Below are 21,936 nucleotides of genomic sequence, written 5' to 3'. Positions count from 1 at the left end.
AGATAGAAGTCCATAAAAGACTTTTATTTTGAAATAAATCAACAAAATACAAATCAACTTGGACTTTGACAGTTTTTTTTGTTAAAATACAGCATTAATTGTCATATTAATTGCGATTTTTACATGTTTTACGTATGAAATGTTTCCACATTGGAAACTTTCCTGCTGCAAAATGCATATTTCTAACTAGTGGGTGTGTTTTAAAGTCAGTAAACAAAGTGAAGTGAAGTGGAAAGGTAGCAACTAGCTCTATAAATGTGACATAAAATGTCAACATAGTCCTAAAAAATCTTCTAAATGGGCACATTTTCATAAAGAATATAAAATAACAACATGGTTACAACCCTGTGTACTCGTTGGGGGAGTTTTGGACGTGGCGAAGCCACTGTCGTATTTTGGGTTGTTGGTTGTTAAAAGCTCATCAGGTTTAAATATACAGTTTATGGGATTCCTCCTTCCTGCCTGTTTGCGTATCGCCGTAGCAACACGAGCCACGTGGATCTCTTGTTGCTTTGAGTTCGTTTTGCATTATTTCCACAGTGTTTATTTGCATGTAATCGAGATGCCGGCGCTGTCATGTTGTCTGGAAGTCAGGATAATCTGGTTTATTCATATTTATTCAGTCTTAACTTGGAGTTATTGTAATGTTTTATGTTTCTATGTAGTTTTTAATTAGTTTTCAGATCGGGTTCGGTAGTTTCAGTTGAGCTTTTATTGTTAGTTTTAGGGGTTTTCTTTATTGTAATAAAGGGGTTATTTGTCCTCAAGAAGTTCAGAACAAGTTATTACAATACAAAAACACTGACTTACTGAAAACATTTCCTGTTTCCTGTTTTTATTTTATTTTAATTAATTTTTGTAAGTACACATAATTGTTTTTATTTTTATTTCAGCTCACTGAAATTATGTTTAAATCACAGGGCGCTACCATGTCAGAGGGGGAAGCTGCTTATTAAGGATTCACGATAATCATCGGGACGGATAAATGAACGGCCGATAATCGAAATTTATATTATTTTAAGACGACAAACAAGCAGTTGATGGGATTAATGATCATTTATTTGGAATTCTTACGCATGTTTTTTAATGAACTTTACTAAAAAACAAAAAAAATAAATGAACATTTGAAGACTTGTTAATTGTTCGTTGTTAATAATAGTGTCAGTTAACTCCTAGCTATAGAATATTAAATAATCCATCTTTTCTCCGCCTTTCTTACCTTCAGTTATATAAAAACTAGATTATAAACTTATTTTAAATTATTGGTTAACTTATCGCTAATTAAGCAGGTAATTATCGGTTATCGTTGCAGCTGGATTTCGTGCATCCTCACAGCTAATAACATAACATGTTTTTCTTTTTGTTTCTCGATGGCAGAGAATAGTGCATTTGGGATATGCGTTCAAGTACAGTGGGAAATTTATGATCCTGTAAGAAATATTCCTGTGTTTGTTATTTTGTAGATGGGAGATAGTTAGGGTGCCATGGGATAGCATACGGGCAGGTATGTGGTAGGACAGGAGTAACTATTCAATATACTGCGATATATTGTAGGCAAGGCGGTATATTGGGATTTATTTTAGTAAATCTGTCTTTACTGTCTGTAAATGCGCATAAAATCTGATCTAACGTCGCTGTAACATCAAACATTATAGCTCTTTAGTTTACATTCACAACACTGCTGTCTAGCGGTTGTGAGTTTAACCACAAAAAATCAATACGTCTCGTTTTTCTGCGTTAATTTAGCCTCAGTCTCTTATTTCTGTTTTCCTTGTTTTGCCCATTTCTTGAAAGCACCTGTAAGTAAATAAATAAAAGAGTCGACCTCCTACGAGACAACTGACCCTCTGGCGACGACAGAGAAAAATAAACACCATGACGTTGTTGAGGTTGTTCTCATTTTGGAGGGGATTCCCTCGTCTTTTTAGTCTTTTTGTTTCAGTACAAACGCTGGTTGCATTCAAAGCTGCACCTGCTGCTATCAAACACATAAAAGTAAAAGGCTGGTAGAAATAGTTGGATGTGATGCCCAGTAACAAAGTAAACAAACCTCTTTTTTATTACATAATAAGGTGACGTCTCCTGGCCTCCTTTCTGTCTTTGTTTGTTTCAATACATGCCTGAGGAAGGTGTGTGTTGTGTGTGTGTGTGTGTGTGTCTGTGTGTGTGTGTGTGTGTGTGTGTGTGTGTGTGTGTGTGTGTGTGTGTGCGGTTTCGTGAGTTTTGGAAATAAGGTAAATCCATTAGGGTGTGTACACTGTCTCTTAATGTGGTTTGATTCATGTCGGTGTGTGTAACATGAGTTATTGTGTCAACACGTTAGCGGATATTAAATTGACATATTAAAGTCCAGGTGACATTCAAAAAAATGTCCTTTTTAATCCTTTAATATCACATCCTCAGATATATTGTTCCCATATTTAACAATTTATGCAAAAAAAATCACAAACATGTTCATTGTTTTATATCAAAATTCAATTATTTTATCTTCCTGTAAAACAAAATGTGACTCGTAAGCATGAACTGATTTCAGCCAATTATATCAGAATAATTATATCCAGCAGCCTCCCAGTAAACACAACCTCCGAGACAGACAGAGGGCGGTTTGACAACGGCGGTACCGAGCTGATTTAAAGATGGACTTGTTGCTAAAAGAAGTAACAAGTCTCTAACTGCCTGTTTATGTTGGAAATACATAAATATACGGAAGCAAACAGCTCTCTAAATTTAGGTATCATGTGGATTTTAACAGCTAAACATATTAAACTCACGATACACTACAATCCTGTTTTTATTTTGTAGTAAGTTAGTAGGATAATCATGAACTTCATTAAGTAGTTTATGTTGTTCTGGTTGAAATTGAACAAACACGTTGTGGTTTAGTTTTGTTTTTCCTAATTAGAGGAAGGTGTCTCTTCAATCGTCTGTGAAGGGAAGGAAAACAAAGTCTGACTTGTTGAAATACCAAAGACAGTTTGCAGACACCACTAACGGTTACGTAAACAACAGACGTAACCTGAGCGCTCCGAACAAGCTTACAGAAAGGAGACAAAGGACTGTGTGTGTGTGTGTGTGTGTGTGTGTGTGTGTGTGTGTGTGTGTGTGTGTGTGTGTGTGTGTGTGTGTGTGTGTGTGTGTGTGTGTGTGTGTGTGTGTGTGTGTGTGTGTGTGTGTGTGTTGATGCCTGATCTCGCCCATCGTCCTGTAACTGTATTCATATCAATGTGTTCCATTCAACAGGAGGAGATGGATCGTAGATTAAAAGCAGATTTGAATACAACACAACAACAGATAAACAAATAGTGAACACAATATTGCGTCAGAGATTAGTTTTTCCTTTTTATATACATATTTAAAAAAAGAAAATGTTAACAATCCTACTTAGTATTATTCATGTATTGACAAATTCAGTGTTTTATTCTAATTTTTTGTTGGTTGTTTGAACTGCAGACTTTTCTAATGCAGGACGAGGCTGTTTATCAGAGATCGTGCCTTCATCCTGTGAGAGTTTATATCTGAAATAATAATTTTAACTTTATTTTATTGTCATATGGCACAAAAAGTTCCCTACAGGGATTTCTTCCTTATTGAAGCAGAATTCAAGTTTTTTTATTAGCATCAAGCTAAAAAGAAATCATCATTAATACACAACATTTCACTAAGAAGTACACTTATGTCCTCAATTTAATGTACTTTTCTTCACAGAAATGAACAAAATGCTGAGATATAAACCTGCTTTTTGTGTTTTAAGTCCTTTTTAAGTGCTTTAACGATCAAAAACTAGCGAGTTGACAGCTTTGCTAACAACCAGACATCCAGCGAGTGCAACAACACACGCAGGAAAACTAGTTATCCGGTTATGGAAACACCTGGAATATGTTAACTGCTCAGATTACGTAAAACCTGTCTAGATCTGTTCACAGCTAATTAAAGTACTTAAATAATTGATAATTGTGCGCGCAACGGACGCTCACATCGTCTGCCTCATCTTTTAAAAGGCTGATACGTTAGAAGAAGTTAGTTTTGTTATTTTTCTCCTCCTGAGGCCACAGTGGAGAAATCGGCTGTGGTGAGAGCAGCAACTAAGCACACCGAGAAAACGCGTTCCCATAAACGCCAGCCGCCAGAGTGGGAACTCTGACAACACATATGAAGTCCAACAGCAGCTCGACGTCCAACTTTTATTTCACAAAACTGTCACCAACGACTAAAAAAAAACAGTCCCACGTTTTCTCTTCTTAGCTTCCTCCGTCAACGTCCCCGTCCGTCTCTGCGACCCCGGTCAATAGCTGTGTCCACAGGAGCTGCTGAGCCTCAACTAAAACAACTTATTATCACCGTGAAACACTCAACGTGTCACCGTTTAACTCCTGTAGCAACGTGGACAAAAAAATAAACGCCAAAAAACACGAAACTTTAACCACAGTGACGTTTTTCTGCTACTGGTTATGTTTTTAGGTGTAATAATAATGTCTCGACGCAGCGTGTTACTCCATCACAGGACATTTTGTAGGGTTTTTATGTAGGATACATACATCATGAAGTGTGTGTGTGTGTGTGTGTGTGTGTGTGTGTGTGTGTGTGTGTGTGTGTGTGTGTCCTGCTACAGGCTGCCATATGTCCAGTGTGTAACAGTAATGGAGCCAGCAGAGTTAACAGTCAAACAGTGACCGAGCATCCTGTTGTAATGTGACCCTGAGCAGCTCTGCTACAACTGTACTCTGTGTGTGTGTGTGTGTGTGTGTGTGTGTGTGTGTGTGTGTGGGTGCATTTGTGTGTGAACGTCTGCTCCGTACCTGGGCTGCCACATGGTCATTGGAGCAAGTTGAAACTACGTGACATTCAACCTGTGTGCATGTGTGACTTCTGAGTATGTGTGTGTGTGTGTGTGTGTGTGTGTGTGTGTGTGTGTGTGTGTGTGTGTGTCGTGTGTGTGTTGCCCAGGTTGACATATGGTTGGTGGGAGTCACAGCCGTCGTGCAAACAAACAGTCAGGTGGTTTGGATGAGAGTTGTGCAGCTGACTGAGTGTGTTTGTAGTCTGTGTGACTCCTGACACGTACTGTTGTCTGCGTAGGTGTGTGTGTAGCTGTGTGTGTAGTTGTGTGTGTGTAGCTGTGTGTGTAGGTGTTTGTTTGGGGTGCTTGGGGGCTTGTTTTGGGTGTTTGGATATTTGGTGGACTGATCTCGTGGTGTGTTGGTAGTTTTGGCCGTGACGGAGGGGTATTTGTGTGTGTATATGTATAGTATCATGTGGCCTATTTTGTATTGTACTAAAATAAAAAAGTAAGTAGCTAAAACATTATTAGTATATTTTCAGAAAAGTAATCAACAATTTTGATAATTTATTAATCTTTTAAGTTAATTTATTAAGTAAAAATGTTATTTTTTTCTGTTTTTTTCTGTTTTATATGATTATAAACTGAATAATTTGGGGCATTTATCGCTATTTTTTGTCATTTTATCGACTAAACCAGTGTTTCTCTAACTTCTCCGAACATGTAAGTCTCTCCCAGAGAAGAATAACCGATGTTTAAGCTCTACAACAGCGTAGGCCACCATCATTCAGCTACTGACACTTCACACAGGAGGAAGGTTTATTCCTAATAAGCAGGCTGATATTCAAACAACATAATACAGGAGTGTAATATGGTTTTTAAGGTGTTTAATGTGTACCGAGATGTTGGGTATTTTGAAGCTTTCCCATCACGACACAGCTGCCCTAAAGGAGGAACTGCTGTTGTATTTGCAGTGACACAAGAAACAATCTCTTTCTGTGGTTGCCTGAACGTCTCTCGATACGAGTCGTCTTCTCAGGAAATCTTAGTCAACAGAAAAACACTTCAAAGGGAACTCTGCACAAGCATTTCATACTGTCTACCTGTGGAAACGTATCCTGTCAGAATGTAGACCGTAACCATGAGTGACTCATTTTCAGTGTTATAGATTAACAAACTTGTAATTTCCCAACTTAAACTGATAATTTCCTGCCTGGCTGCACTTACTGGGCTAAAAGTGAGCTCTCAGATCCATTAAAATGCATCAATTTTCAGCGTAAACATGAAGGATGTTGATCTAAACCGGCGTTGTTCTGTCTCTCCAGGCCGACATCTGGTCGCTGGGCATCACGGCCATCGAGCTCGCCAAAGGCGAACCTCCAAACTCGGACATGCATCCCATGCGAGTGCTGTTCCACATCCCAAAGTCTCCTCCTCCGACGCTGAGCGGAGATTTCTCCAAGAGCTTCAAAGAGTTCACCGAGGCCTGCCTCAACAAGGACCCTACCTTTGTAAGACACAGATTCACTCTAATGAATCTTTTATGGTTCACTTATAAACACTTATTAAATAAATAAATAAATAAATAAAAGAACACATAAAATAAAAGTATTAGAAGCAGGAATTTGAATCATAAATACAAGAAAATACACATTTTGTATATAATTTACTTGATTTTACTGTGATGGAATATTTTTTGTTTCTTTATTGTTGTTTTTTTTAGTACTTTAGTACTTTAAAAGTTGTATTTTATATAGTTTTTAGCAGGTTTGAGTGGAATAAATGTTTTTTTAAGTCATTCATGTGTGATTGTAGCTGCAGTTTGCTGCCCCCTGGTGGACAAACACCTCCTCCATTTTCTCCCTCATATTTCCTCTTTTCTCCTGTATTTAAGATAAGTTCAGTTATCACTCCTGATAACTTTTATTTCTCTTCGTGCAGCGTCCTACAGCCAAAGAGCTCCTCAAACACAAGTTCATCGTCAAACACTGTAAGAAGACGTCCTACCTCAGCGAGCTGATCGACAGGTACAGGAGGTGGAGGGAGGAGGGCCACAGCGACAGCAGCTCTGACGACTCCGACAGGTAACGCCATCACTGTTTTACCATCCTGGATGTTGAGAGATCTGACAGGAAAACGCAGCAGAGGCTCAGATGTGTTGACCTGTAAGTCTTTGTGTGTGTTTGTTATGTGTGTGTAAAGTGAGTCCAGTAATAAGGAGAACAGCGAGTCCCCAGAGTGGTCCTTCACCACCGTCCGTAAGAAGAAGACGGAGGGCAGGAAGGTGCTCAATGGAACGGTTAGTATTGTCTGTGTGAGTGCTGCAGGAGTGAAAGTGGTTTATATGCGTGATATAATGTCTGTGGTTAACACAAGCTTAAGAGATTCTCACATTTTGTTTTATGATATAAAATATATTTGTATTAAAGAGTAACTGAACCTTAAAACCACTTATTTATGCTGAAAATCGATGTACATTTTGGTTATTTACTACTATTTAAGTGCATTTACACTTCAAAAATCATAAAAGTAGAGTTAATTTGCGAAGATTATCTTAGTTACATTATTTTTTATAATAATAGAAAGGAACCAGGGCAATGCTAACAAACATTTCACATTTCACGAGTCTGCGTGAGGAATTTAATGGATTTAAATACAAGGACAAGATTTTAAACCAGTTTCCTTTTGTAAACTTAATAAGAAACATTTAGTTTGAGGTTTTGATTTGTTTCATGCACCGTATTAAATGCTCACCTTGTGTTTGTTTTTTTCTCCTTTACAACATCCACCTCCTCCTCCTCCTCTTCGTCGGAGCAGGGTCAGGATCAGCTGAGTAAATCTGCCAGTCTCACCACGGTCATCTCTCCCGTCTTCACTGAGGTCAGTATTCGCTAGAGGTCGACTGGTTGATCGGTTTGACGCACAGACTGTAAAATACACTGTGTTGGACTTTCATGTGTGTTTTGTGGTTGTTGTTGTCTGTAGGAACTTTTTGAAATACCCGGTTGTTTAGTAAAGGGGACATGTATTTAAAGACGGGGGGTCCTTTGTGGGGTTGATTAAATATATAAAGTAAGACAAAACACATGACGAAAACAATCCTATTTTGTCGAACTTTCTGGGAAATTCACGGCACATTTAGTCTGTAAATATACATCTGTAAACATTAATCATATATTTAAAATAAAAAGAAAAGTCCAAAGCAAAAACACAACAACAAAAATAAGAAACAACTTTAATATAAACTCTTTTATTATGAAGACAATGCTACTTATACATGGGGGGAAAACACAACCTCCCTTTATTTCAATTCATATTTTTTTCCTAAAAAATTTTTAAATTAAAAAATATTCACTAAAAAAAAAAACAAACCCATTTTTTTTTTTTTTTTTTACTTAGATACGCTATGTGCTACACTCATCTGTGTTAAAAAAGATGGTTAAAAGATAAAATGTACATATAAATCACATCTTCGCTAGCTAATCTACATGAATTATTTGTAGATGTAACCAGCTAGCTAATGATTAATGTAGATTAAAGAATGTGACACCATTAGGGTTAAGGGTTGGGGTCGACCCTTAGATTTAAGATGTATGCAAATTATAGCCTTTCTTTATATATTTGCATATATCTTGTCTCTTTTTATCTATTTGTTTTTATCTTTATTTATATTCTCTATGTTTACTGTAACGCACCAATTTTCTGAGGCACATTCCTTGTATGTGGAAACCTACGGAAATAAACCCGACTCGGATTCTGGTCCCTAAAAGGGGCGGGACTTAAGAGGGATCAACTGTAAACTGTAAACTCCTCCTTCGGGTCATTTAAAGGTGCAGAAATGTTAAATTTTTCCTCGTTTTGTAGTTGAAGCAGCAACACAAGGAGCACTCTGAGCAGCGATTGGCTATCGAGGAGCTCGAACGCAACATCCGATTGGCTGAAGAAGTCTGTCCAGGCATCACAGACAGGATGGTCACACACATCATTGCCAGGTACCAGAAGTACGTTCGCCATTTTCTCAATACGTCTGCACTTTCTTACCCTCTGTGTGTATATATATATCTTCGTCTTCCTCCATCAGATAATTTGTTTACTCTCTCTTTCTCACAGATTTACGACCAACTGAAGGACGGATGGATCACAGTAAATAATAAAAATAAATAAATAAAAGGAAGTACGTTATGTGAAGAGAGACTGTGTCTCCGTACGGTGACGCTGCTGGATGATCGGACACGGAGGAGATTTGCTGTGCGATGTCTCCTCGCTTGTACACACACACACACACACACACACACACACACACACTACTAATGTAATATATACACTATATATATATATATATATATATATATATATATTCACTGCTGCTGGTTGAAGGCCTTTTGTCTCCCAGAGTTAGCCCCAAAAAGCAGCTGCATCCTTCGATCAACTGGTCTTAGGTTCCGAATATACAATCGAAGTTGTCTGTTAGATTGGTGTTTTTTTTTTAGGGTCATGAACTTCTTTTTTTTGTTTCTTTCTGACCACTTTGTAGTCAGACTTCAAACTTAAGTTCCTGATTTTGCTTAAGTTATGTTTTCCAAATTACCATCATGTGCCTTAATTATTTATGCTACAAGTCTTTTTTTTGTTTTTGTTTTTTGTTGCTAACCGCACACAGAAAGATGTAAAAGAGGGTTCGCGTCCATCAGCAGTGGTATGTTTTGTGTCATGACTTGCCTTGACTTTGTAGATGTCTATATATTTGTTCAGTAGCACTTGAGACAGATCATATGCCAATATTACATTATTTGTTGTTGTTGTCTTCAGTAATGCTTTAAATTGCAGTTCCCTGATCCCAGGATTCAGTCAAGGTCAGCTCTCAAAACACATCCAATGTTCAGTTTAGCTGATAAATGCTGTTAAATCATCTAAAATCTAAGTTTCCCCAGTGAAAACCTGTTTAAAATAAAGTTTTTACTAACAAGTAAACTAGCTAGCTATTTGTTGTTGTAGCTGTTTCTAACATTGCTAGCTAAATTTAAATACTAAATATGTGTAAATCCTCAAGTTAATTAATCTATTTAAATATATATATATATATATAAGTTATAACCTAAATGTTTAAAATGGCTTCTGTTTGAATGAATCAGTGCTGTTACTTGTTTTTGCTAACGTTCCTCAACCGTTAGGATCAAAATTTGGTCGAAAAATTGGTGGAAATGGAGAATTTTTCATTGGTTTGTAGGTACGTAACTCGACTGTTGGTTAAGGTTTTATTCTGGGATTAATTTAATGGGATCTGTGTAGTTCTGTTTGCAATAAAATAAAAAATTAAACATTTCCAGAATCTGCAAGCAAGGCACAATTATAGCACAAAGGTCGTCCACTCGCTCACGAAAAGACTGTGTCCTTCGTCGCATCGTTCGTATGCATGAAGTTTTGGGAAAACATTGTTGGGGACTGTCAACTTGTGTCTGAGAGTTGATTCTTAATGTAATGCTCGATGTGTAAAGGACGTTGTTTTTAAAAACCCAGCGTTGAAAAGCAGCACGGGTTCCTTTTCGAGAGCACGATGGGGAGCTGTAATCTAAGGTATTACTGATAGTTTGTACCAAAGACACTATAAAACTTGGTCATTGTATATTTTTGTCTTTTTATATATCATAAGGGATACAACTGCTTGTTGAGGGGGGGGGGGGGGATGTAAAATGAAAGATGTAAGATTTTACTGAAATGTACTCTTTTTTTTGTAGCGGGACTTAGAGTTTTATGAATAAATATTTAAGTTTGATTGAGAATCATTTTGTTTCAACTATGTCTTTATTTTATATTTGTGTCTTTAATAATCAAATATAATCTGATTGCTTGGGTGAAATAACCCAAAATTTTAACATACCAGTTGAATTTTACTTGTTTTATTGTATTAATTTGACCACAATTATCTTTCTTGTGTAATCCTTTATTCACAAATGCAGTTGCGTTGTATAAACAAAACAAAAAAAATTCACATTTTTCTACAGAATTCACACGAACCATTCATATAAAATAACAAATTAATACCCAGTTACATCACCTGAAAGTTTTCCAACCCTACACACACACACATCACACCGACAAAAGACTTGTATCAAAGTCAAAACAATTGTCTTTCTTGCCCCATCTAGCTGATACGATAGATGATGAGATAGATAAAATGCCCCTAGCCCTAGAACAATGAAGTCATAATTGGGAATATACAAAAATTAGACCAAAGTTGTAAAAAACTTTTTTTTATTTCAATTTTAATGCCTCGCATGTACATTTCTGCTAGCACAAGGCAGACGTCTTTGCCCAGTAGAAGAAAATGAGGACGTCTTAACACCTGATTCCTACAGAGGCAGCTTTACAACCCAGAGGCTTGTTGCTGGTGTCGTAATACTGTTATTTCTTCATGGTTTGCGTAACAGTGAGGTCAGTTTTTGAGGTTAGTACAGCTTGTTTGACCTTCCATGGTCAGCTAGGAGGGCTACGTAGATATAATTTAAAGTTTGCTAGCTTGTTCCCATAACTACTTTTTGCTAAAAACAAGGCAAAAACAGTACATTTCATCTGCCAGCACACCTAAAAAAACAAAAACTACATTTCTCATGAAGCCATCACATTTATTACAATTGTCTTAGTGTTTAAAACCATCCTGTGATCATATCATGAACCTTTGCATGTGTCCATGTTTCTATCTACAGTGTGACTTCAGTAATCTTTGCAGCACCTTTAGACCCGTCTCCTTTCTTTTCTTTCTTCTCTTCTTCACCTTTCAACTCTTTCTTTGCCTTCACCGCTCTGTCCTCGTCCTCTTCCTCCTCCCCCTCTTCTTCCTCCTCGTCCAGTTGGAGGCTCCCAGAGGAAAACCTCATCCTGGCTAGTCCGGCGGGCCGTGCCAGTTTCCCCAGAGGGGGTGGCGGGCAGTAATACGGATAGAAAACCTCTGAGTCGGAGTCGCTGTAGCTTCCCGTGGTGCCGCCGATCATGCATAGCGAGGTGGGTCGTTCGGGCAGAGGGGAGGAGTTTAGAGGGAGGTAGGTGGGTCTGGAGGGGCGCGTCAGGTGAGGGTAGTAACCAAGGGGACGGAACTCAGAGGCAGGGTTAGAGCCCCTTGATAGGTGAAACTTGACATCTGGTTGGCTAGCTACACGGCGAGGCAACCCTGGGAGGAAGTTGGAGTCATCGCTGTAATGCCCTGCCTCCGTATGGCCGACGCCCAGTAGCCTTGCTCCATTGCTTCCTGGCTGATAAACCCTCGCCAATCCCAGCCCGCCCGAGCCAGAGGGACGCAGGTTCCTTCTGATTGGTGAGTGGGACGGCGAATCGTGGCTCAGTGGGTAGAAAGACGGCCGTGACAGACCATCCATTGTCACATAATCCCGCCTCCTCGCCTGTGGGAAACGCTCCAGTGAGGAAACGGCGACGTAGTCCGTCAGATAAGGGTGTCGGCTGAGAGGCGAGGAACCGGCAAGTGAGAATGTCGGGAGGATGGGGTGATACTGGTACGCCGGACTGTTTGGGTAGAGAAGAACCAACTGCTGAGCAGCATCCGGATGTGGTTGGGGATTGGGTCGACGGCGTGACCGGTTGCCGTAGACACCGGCTAGCCTTTGTGCTTGCCGCTGCCCCGCGATCCGTCCCCCCCTCGTGTCTTCCACCACAGATGTGGAGGCAGATCTCATCTTGGGCGAGGCGGTTAGGGAATGAGAGTGGGGAGCAACTTGCGAGAGAGGGCGCATCCTCTGGGTGACCTCGCCGGACGATTGACTGCGTCTAGCCCCTCTTTCACCAATTTCGATGTTGTCTACACCTCGGTGATGTGGGTCCAACTCATCCTGACTGCGGACCGCCAAGGCGTGACTTGAACGAGGATACGGGTATGAGTGCTCGTACAACTGAGGAGGTAAGACACACAAACATTAGACAACTGCCTATTTGTCTGAAAGTGTCTAAAAGCCCCAAATATTCAATTTACTAAAAGTAAAACAAAGCAGCAAAAATGTGACTTTTTGCTTGAAAAAATGACAAACTAATGGTTTTGAACTCTGTAAATAGTATTTTTATTACTTGTTTGGAGACATCCGTGAGGAGATCCGGAGAGGAGCGACACTGTCTGGGATCGTAGTCTGACTGACAGTAGGTCCTAGATGAGGAGCAAGAAGGTAACAAGACCAAATTATATATACAGACGAGAAGAAATAACCTCTACCTACCACCAAATGTTTCTTTAACCTGTTAAAATCCACCTGCCCACCACCGCCGAGCTTAGGGTTATAATAGTGTGGTTGGGTCAGGGGTTAGGGGTGAGGTTACATTGGGTCTTAGGAGGCTAATATATTATTAACCAACAGGATAATGTTCTTGTCTTCCTTTACCATTGTGGTTTGGCTTTGACCCTTAACCATTTTGAGCACCGGACTTTGGTGCTCACAGTGGTGAGTACAGCCATGCTTATCAGAGGTGGTGGTACCTAAATGTCTATTTCAGGCACTGAATGAGATATTTAGCATCCTGTTGGGGTTTGCCATCCCTCCACAAATTCAAAACCTTTGAGCATCAATGCAAAGGGGCCTTAACCTCCTCTGGTGGTTCTTGATGGATCAGGGCACTGTCTGCACTGATGGTCTTTAATTGATTTTTGACCGATGGGCCTGATAAGTTATTCTCACCTCTCAAAGTGTGAAGGCTTCTTCTCCCCTGATCCCATACACTCCAGCAGCTGTTTTTGTGTCCTTCCGCTGCCACACAAACAAATAATACTTCAAATACTAACTCAATAACATCCTGTTGCAGCTTTTGGTACATTGTTTTACGTTGCGTTTACCTGTATCTAAAGCTGGAGCCCTTACTGGACAGCAGGGTTTTGTGTATCGTCTTCGGTTCCTCTGCCAGTCTAAAGAAGGCGTGGTACTCTACGCAGGTCTTCCAGAAGGACTTGCACACATCTCGACTGGCCATCGAGAACTCTAGTGTGTCCTTACAAGAAGGCTGAGATGGACAACACATACAGTATGTGCACATGTGAGTATTGAACAAACACAGTCACACAACTTCCAACAACATCCAGGGAGTTTAAAAGGTCATGGTCAGGTCCTCACCCCAACTTTGTCGTGCAGTTTGATGAGGAAGTGTTTGCGCTTGAAGCTCAACTTGCGGATCTTCGCCCAGCTGAACGTGTTGATTTTGGTGTTTCCCTAGAAAACACAGGAGAAAATGATCAATTCACTGTTAGAGTTTGACCTGTTGGTGGCGCTAGATAAAAAGTCAAGGGATCACCAAAGACTTTAGGATTAATCCTTTGGATACTCTGAATGTCTGCACCAAATTTCATTCCATTTTAACCAATATTGGTTGAGATATTTCACTCTGGAGCATTAACATCTCCACTTCCTTCCACTGTACAGAAATTAAGCCAAAATATCCCGGACACAGCCGTCTTGTGCTGGTCATTCGGAGCCGGGTGTCGGTGTCGTGTCATCGACTCAGGGCTCAGCTATCAATCATGATGTGAAACCCCCTTTTATAGCTTAAAAAAAAAACGTATTTGTAAAAAATTAACACTTGAACATACATCAGTGTGATAAGAACTACTTAAAATGACAGAAACCATCTTTGGAAAACATTTATTTGACTATGGAGGCAGCACTGCAGTCAGCCACCAGGGGGGTATCAAGATGTTTTGGCTTCACTTTTGGAGAGCTGTCATGTCGTCCATCTTTATATATAAGTCGATGCTCTGGACTAACTATAGCCGAGACCATCAACCACACACCTGAAAGACCAGTACTCCAGAGTGCGTGACGGCCAGGTTGATCCTCATTCCCTCCCCGTCGTGGGCGGCATGAGGCCTGATCCCGTACATGTCCAGCTTCCTCGCCACCTCCAGCAGGTGGATATCGGAGTCCGCTGGAGACGCACCTCTACACACACGAGAGAGAGAGAGAGAGAGAGAGAGAGAGACTGAATGGAAAGTGCAAACAAACATCGATGGGTATGATTAACCTTTTGTTTGGTTACATTTGGGGTGAAATACTTACTCACAGCGGTCCCTAAATGTACCTGTGTTTCTTGTGAAACTTAATGATCTTGTGGTCTAAATATTCCTGGTTGGGGACGTACTGCTTCATCTCTAAGTGGTGACAGTCCAGCTCTTCGTCAAAGTCCCCTAGCTCTGCTGCAACACACATACAGAAAAACAGGACTGATAAAACAACGTTTACATGTAAATAAACCAACTCTGAACAGTCCCCGGGTTCATTCATCTGTCTTTTATCTCTCTGTTTCTGGCTATTATCATTCAATTAAAATAAAGTAGATTCTTCCTCAGATATTGATGAGAGTACTAAATTACTAGGAGAAAACTCAAGCCAAACTCAAACTCCAAAGTTTTTAATTATTTACTTTTCCTCTTCAGAAAAACTTGAATCTTTAAGTTTTGAAAACAAAACATTTTTCAAAATATTTAAAAAATTGTTTTAGCATTTAGCTGAATTTAATTTTCAAGCACCATAATAATGAAAATTGTGCTTCATAGCTCAACAGTTTTTGAAATGCAGATTCGTAAACTCTTTTCTAAAGAAGACAAGTAAATTACCTAAACAAAAGATTATAGGTCAGCAAACCTTATTACTTTATTAAATGTAAAGGTTTTTGTTTGATTTAAAACTGTTGCATTGAAATGATGAGTTTTCATAACATAAGCATTTTCTCCTCTTAAAGCTACACTAGGTAATGTATTTCAGAAGCATTTCTTTTGTTATATTGGTTAAAATTATCTTTACATCCCGATTACTGCCTGAATTGGACCAAAAAAAGGTGTCGGTACCCTATATTTTATAAATAGTGAGGTCCAATAACTGAACTTGCTAGGGAAGTTTGGGGGCATTTAAGTAGTTATTTTTAGCTCACCAGAGGTGGCGGTACTCGGTAAGAAGTGAGGGCACTAAATTCTAATCTTTAAAGTAACTAAAGTTGTCGGATAAATGTAGTGATTAGATAATAAGATGGAATTACTTGAGTAAAGTACCTTGAATTTGTACTTAAAACGTCTCAAGTACTATAACGATGTCTACATTATAGACATTTAAAGCTTACACTGCAGTATGTGAGAGACCAGCAGGGCGGCGCTGTTGTCATGACAGGTCAGACTGCCGTTGGACAAATCCTGCTTTATCTGTAAGGCAAAAAGATACCTAACACACACACACACACACACACACACACACACACGCACACACAATAGGACAGTGTATGATTCATTGATTTCTAGAAAGTGTGAACGTTTATTAAAGTCTGGTGAAAAGAAGAAAACATGAATAAGTTACCTGGTGAGGCCTCTCTTCAGTTGTCCAGGATCTGGTGGGAAGAACTTTACTATAAACCTGAAGAAGAGATCGTTGGTGTCTGACAGAGAGAAAGGAAACAAGAAATATTACAGATACAGAAGCAGCAATGAGGTGAATGCAACAGAATCTGATTTGTCGGTTTGTGTCATACAGAGGTATCAGTATTAAGCCAAGACTGTTACATAACCAGTTAAAAACGAAGAAAAAAAGCAAATTTGGGTTTAAATGAACGTTTCCTGGCCATTTTTATTGCTGTTCAAACAGGTAAAGCAGCCATTTTGAAGACTTACACGTTTTAAGGAATCACAATTTCATCATCAGCAAAACAAAACACATTTAAAATAAATATAAATGAGACAAAATAAATGCATCAAGGTTTTTTTTTCTCTCAATACAAAATATTTGCATAACCTAATCATTGAAACCATTTACATTTTTTAAAACAGTAGCTGTAATTTGGAGACCATATCTCCTTCTTACAGAACTGCCTTCATTAAGTGCTTTTCAGGAGGAGTTAAAGATCATGTATCAGCAAAACAATGTGCACATTTTATATATAAATATATATAAATTAGACAAAAATGCATTTAGCAGGAGGAACCTCTTGGTGTTTTGAGTGTCATTTGAAGCAGCTGTGACAGTTTGTTCAAACATCAGTCGAACCTGACCTCCTCCATCCTTGACAAATTACATTTCTTCTTGTGAAAGTAAAGAGAAACTCACATTTAATCTGTTTGATCAGCGGCTTCAGCAGCTCTAACCACACCTGCAACAGAGACGTGGTGGTTTTATGGCAAGAGAAATTTAAATATTCTGCCTGTGTGTGTGTTTGTGTGTGTTTGACTTTCTTACGTAGTTCCCGCTGTGGTGTCTGAACTCCAGTCCGAAGTACTCTTTCTCCAGCAGCTTCAGATGTCCGCACACTTTGTTGAAGAAGTCGCCACCTAAAACCTTTTGCTGAGACAGAGAGAGAGAGAGAGAGAGAATTAAAGTGAGAGGGATAATTGGATTTTTTAATTGAGACTCTCTTAAAAGTGAACACTCAGGGGAGCCCGGACTGCGTGGTGTGGATCAATTTTCTCTTTCCATAATGAGAGTTTGTGTAATTTCACTGTTATAGGTCAAATGAGGTCCATTGGTTTCAATGTGAACTAGAAAAAGACTTCCTGTCCTCCTGCCGTGCTGCATTTCACTGCTGTTAATGAGTCAATAGAAGCTCGGTTACACACAAAGATTTAATTGTGAATGAGGAAGATACTCTCCACTTGCTGAAGGCAGGATAATACTAACAGATCAATCGGGTCAATAAGGCTCATTATACTGCCCTATAAAGGCAACTAGGCACTACAGTCTGGGCCAGAATGATAAACTGAATAATAGTAGTAATAATAATATTAAAAAGTAATAATATTCCCCCAGTAACTGGTAGTGTAACTAATTACTAATACCTTTCAGTAATAATATTAATAATAATATTAACCCCGCTACTAGTTTGAAATCAACAATCCAATCACATCCATTGATTCATTTTTTTTATAATTGTGGAGTTTGGAAGATGGAAATATTCACATTACTTTGATTTTTAACAACAAAAATTGGATTTTATCAGATTTTAATCGTTGTTAAGGTCCAATTTTGTGGTGAGTAGCAGAAAAGTAATATATCTATTAGTGTACCTTAATAAATAAAGTGATAATATTACTATAATACTATTAAATCTTTCGAGTGAACTAGCCAAACACTGCTTCTAAAACCCGAATATTATCGACATATCTCACATCTGAATCGGAAAACGCTGCCTTTGGAATAACGATATCGATATCCAAACACGTGTTCTTATATCCAGAATAAAGGTGGAAAATTATCGGTGATGTAAAGTCACAGATTTGGTTTTATGGTTAAAAGATAAATACTGAAGTACAGTAACAAAGCTGCTTTTACTTTTTTATTTTCACAGTGTGGTGTTTGTACTTTTAGAGTTAAATGAAATCTTGTTTAATAACTTATATTATATGTATATATTAAATATTTTTGCCCTTTTAAGTAAAGAAAAATATATTAATAAAGATTGTTTTTCTCTTTCTTGTGTCTCTAATTACTGAGCTGCTGTTGTTCCCTCACTGCAGCGACACAAGGGTTTTTTTTTAGTGTTTGCTGTCTGCTAGCCGATGTTTAGCACCCCGTCGGGGGTCACTGGGCGTCCCTCATTAACTTGTCATGAGAGAGAGAAAGAGAGAGAGAGAGGGAGGAAGAGGAGGGACAGAGCAGCTGTTAGCGATTATAAAGAGAGCACAGGCCTAACCGATGATTACTGGAAACAAACGGCCGCCCCCAGAACAACGGAGCAGATTGAGAGGAAAACTTTACTGTCCAATCTGCTGATTGTCAACTGTCCTTATGAATAAAGTTTAAAGATCAACTATTAAAAAAGAAACTGCTGCCTTTAGCTTAGCATTTCAAGATAGCCTCTTGTTGGTTAAAATGTGTAACATTTATCAGGATCTATTGTCGGAAAGGTATTATAATATTTAGAGGTATGTTTTTATTAGTGTGTAATTCTTCTACGCTCTTGGAAGGCTGGGTTGTATTCAAATGGTTGTAATCTGCAACTTTACTGATAGACGGCACTAAATCCTTCACACCCGTCCTTTAAGGGTCATTTCAAACCAATTAGCCTTAAAGTGGGAGTGGCTTATAAAGTCCTTTTGTTCCCGGGAAGGACGAGACAACACGTACCTGCAAATGTGAGTAAAAACCTAATCTCAAACGGACATCTGAGAGACTATTTTACCTCCTAAAATCGATTAGTCGTAAAAAAGTTTAATCTTATAATGAGTTTACCCTATTTTTTAACATGTGTACACTGGTATTTATGGCTGAAAAGAGTTTTTGCTTTGTTTGTTTACCCGTTTTATCCGCTAAAGAGTTATAACATCTGTGTAAAATGTTGTTAATGACTTTTAAATAGGCTTTTGAATGAGCCTACATTTAGAATAATATGTAGACTGACTTTCTCTCCTCAACCACAAACCCTGGAGTTTCAGTGTCTCTTGGCAGAAATAAATAAAAAAGGGCGCCAGTGTGCAGAAAGTTGTGATGCATTAATGGTGAAACAGTTTAGTCGGGGTTTGGATTAGCATCGTAGACGTACAGTAGATATCGACCCCACCAAACGAATCAAAACTCATGCAGCACATAAACCAAAACCAGCCCCCTAATCCTCAGTCAGTTGTCCGATCTTTTGCTCCTTTGTTTCCATGTTCCTTTGCCTGTAAGCCTGTTTGTATCCGTCACTAAAGCTGCAGTCGGTAACATTTATAAAGAATAACTTTATGTCATATTTGATGTAACTTTCACTGTATTACAGTAGAACATGAGACGGATAATCTGTCAAATAATCCGGTTCCTCTGAGCGCTCCAAACGGCATCCGCGAGAATCCACCAGGCCCGAACGACAACAACCAATCAGAGCTGAGAAAGTTGATTGTAAGTCTAATTTATAGGTTATAATATCTCTCTCTCTCTCTCTCTCTCTCTCTCTCACACACACACACACACACACACACACACACACACACACACACACACACACACACACACACACACAATCTTTACAGTTTGAGTGTGCGTTTGTTCTGTCACACACACATTTATTACCTCCCCTGTTTACCAGATACACTATATTTGTCACCGGGTGGGTACAGTTTATTTTTGCCTCTCATCCATCCATCCATCCATCCTTTCTTTTTTTCTTCCTCTCTTTTATCGTTTCTTTATCCCTCCCTCCTCCCTCCTCCTCCTCCTCCTCCTCCTCCTCTTCTAAAGATGCTACTAATGTCCCAGAGGCCGCTGGGAAACCGCCAGAGAAAGCATGGGCGTGGAAAATGGAGCTACTTTGCTAACACAATACTGCAAGACACACACACACACACACACACACACACACACACACACACACACACACACACACACACACACACACACACACACACAGTGGAAGGTCTCTTTTTAGATTGCGTTACTGCCTCGCAGGCGACGTCACCATGTTGAAAACGTCCGGCTCTGCTTTTTTCCGGAGCTGCAGAGTGAAAAACACACGACGGTTCATAGACAGCAGAGAGTTTTCACATCCAGCTGTTCACACATCACGCAGATGTTTTACAGTCGGAGGACATCCTGTTAATGTTTGTGTTTAAAACAAACAAAACCCATTTAGAGATATTTAATTAAAAAACGTTTAATTCTCTTTGTTTACTCCTCTGTTGCAGTTCAGAAGAAAAAATAAGTTTAACATTTATTTTGACGTGTTAAATAATCAGATTTACACTAAATCTGATTATTTCTTTGTTATTTATTGACATCAATGTTGTTTTGAATCCAGTGGTAACAAGCTTTTAATATAACTCATCATTTTTCATAGATTTTCCTTAACATACTTCAGAAAACACCTCTAGAACAACAGATTGGGAATTTCTGATCCTCATAATTCCTCACTTTTCTTGGTCCAGTATTCCCATTTTATCCTGTTATACATTATAAAAATGTCTCTTATATCTGCACATTGGAAATAAATAAACCACGAAGCAGCAACAGATCATGTTTTCTTTCTGAATCTAGATTATAACAGTGCAGAATATGTGTGCTTCAAAAATTATGAGGATCTAAAATCCCTAACTTATTGTTCTAAAGGTGTTAAAATGCTCTTTTTTTAGCCTACAGGTAAAGAAAAACTTGCACTGAAGCTTCATAGTTGAACCAACTTGAAAATTGAGAATGGAAATAATAAAACTCCACAGTGGACGTCAAATAAAGACACTGAGAGTAAAGCAGCAGCCTGAAGGTTCAAGTTGTGAACTACAAAAGAGCTACAGGAGTATTTTACTACATCTTCCCCATCATGGAATATGTGTAAACGTAGCCTACTGTTGATGTTTGTTATTATTCTCTCTAATTTGAAGTCAGAATACTGTGATAGTTCGCACTCTGGGGAAGTATCAAACCACCTGATGGATCAGCAACCCGTAGAAGTATCAGGTGTTTAAATAAAATTTATACTCATCAACTTTCGGTCATGAAATTGAGAAAAGAACATTTTTAGACATGTATTAAGATGTAAATATAACAATAATCTGTGTTTTTTTACATTAAAATCCTTAAATAAAGCATCTTCACCTTCTATCTCATTAGAAATTACAGAATATATGCAGACTGTGGACACAAGATGTCTCCTCCTCCACTGTAAAGTCTATGTATAAGTTTCCGACTGGATATTTGTGATGGCACAAATCATGCTCCTAGGCCCCGCCCCCTTTAAAATCTTATTTTTAGTGAGCTCGGAGAAACTTTCCACTTTCAGCAGATGAAAACATCCTTTTAGTCTCAAACATCAGACTGTAGGAACAAGAAGAAACAGATTTCTGACTGGACGGGAACTTTAAAGTCAGATTTCGCTCATTAAACATGTTAGAAAATAATATCTGAAAACATTATAAAAGACTGAACTATGTAGTTACACAGTTAAACTGTTTTTTAAGCACTTAGCATAAGAATTAAAATATTTTATTCCTCCTTTTTTGCTGGGGACCGACTACAACCCACTTGAGGACCCCTGTTGGTCCGCAGACCCCAGTTTGAAGACCACCGGGTTAGATTATACTGTAGCTCTACTCAGAATGTGACATTATAAGTAAAAACAATAGTTATTGTGTTAATATTGTCCCAGAATCATAAAATAAATAACATAAATAAGAAAGAAAAACAAGAAAACAGTAAAAAACAATGTGAAATATTTATTTTATAATATTTAAAATG

The 21,936-nt window shown here is 38.6% G+C and overlaps 2 protein-coding genes across 3 annotated transcripts in view; one reads left to right on the top strand and one right to left on the bottom strand.

Moving 5' to 3' along the window:
• Positions 1-10,560, top strand: part of stk26 (serine/threonine protein kinase 26) — a 32,201-nt gene extending 21,641 nt beyond the window's left edge. The window contains exons 7-12 of one of the 2 annotated variants that reach the window (XM_051400086.1): positions 6,103-6,288; positions 6,719-6,861; positions 6,980-7,076; positions 7,595-7,657; positions 8,642-8,769; positions 8,888-10,560. In XM_051400086.1, the coding sequence (XP_051256046.1) occupies positions 6,103-6,288; positions 6,719-6,861; positions 6,980-7,076; positions 7,595-7,657; positions 8,642-8,769; positions 8,888-8,903 (633 nt within the window). In that variant the 3' untranslated portion in view covers positions 8,904-10,560. Of the gene's footprint in view, positions 1-6,102; positions 6,289-6,718; positions 6,862-6,979; positions 7,077-7,594; positions 7,658-8,641; positions 8,779-8,887 lie in introns of both variants that reach the window. The other variant, XM_051400085.1, reaches the window with a different exon arrangement.
• A 452-nt stretch (positions 10,561-11,012) lies between these two features.
• The window catches only part of LOC127363524 (FERM domain-containing protein 7), an 11,357-nt gene continuing 433 nt past the window's right edge, over positions 11,013-21,936 (bottom strand). The window contains exons 2-12 of the mRNA XM_051400056.1: positions 16,978-17,082; positions 16,849-16,891; positions 16,105-16,183; positions 15,875-15,972; positions 14,840-14,954; positions 14,553-14,700; positions 13,879-13,974; positions 13,605-13,768; positions 13,450-13,518; positions 12,848-12,923; positions 11,013-12,675 (exon numbers count right to left, since the gene is read on the bottom strand). Of these exons, the coding sequence (XP_051256016.1) occupies positions 11,476-12,675; positions 12,848-12,923; positions 13,450-13,518; positions 13,605-13,768; positions 13,879-13,974; positions 14,553-14,700; positions 14,840-14,954; positions 15,875-15,972; positions 16,105-16,183; positions 16,849-16,891; positions 16,978-17,082 (2,193 nt within the window). The 3' untranslated portion in view covers positions 11,013-11,475. The remainder of the gene's footprint in view (positions 12,676-12,847; positions 12,924-13,449; positions 13,519-13,604; positions 13,769-13,878; positions 13,975-14,552; positions 14,701-14,839; positions 14,955-15,874; positions 15,973-16,104; positions 16,184-16,848; positions 16,892-16,977; positions 17,083-21,936) is intronic.

The sequence above is a fragment of the Dicentrarchus labrax genome, unplaced genomic scaffold (genome assembly GCF_905237075.1).
Source record: "Dicentrarchus labrax unplaced genomic scaffold, dlabrax2021, whole genome shotgun sequence".
NCBI lineage: Eukaryota > Metazoa > Chordata > Actinopteri > Moronidae > Dicentrarchus > Dicentrarchus labrax.
The sequence above is the reverse complement of the archived record's forward strand: the minus strand, read 5'-3'. Positions and strand labels throughout refer to the sequence as shown.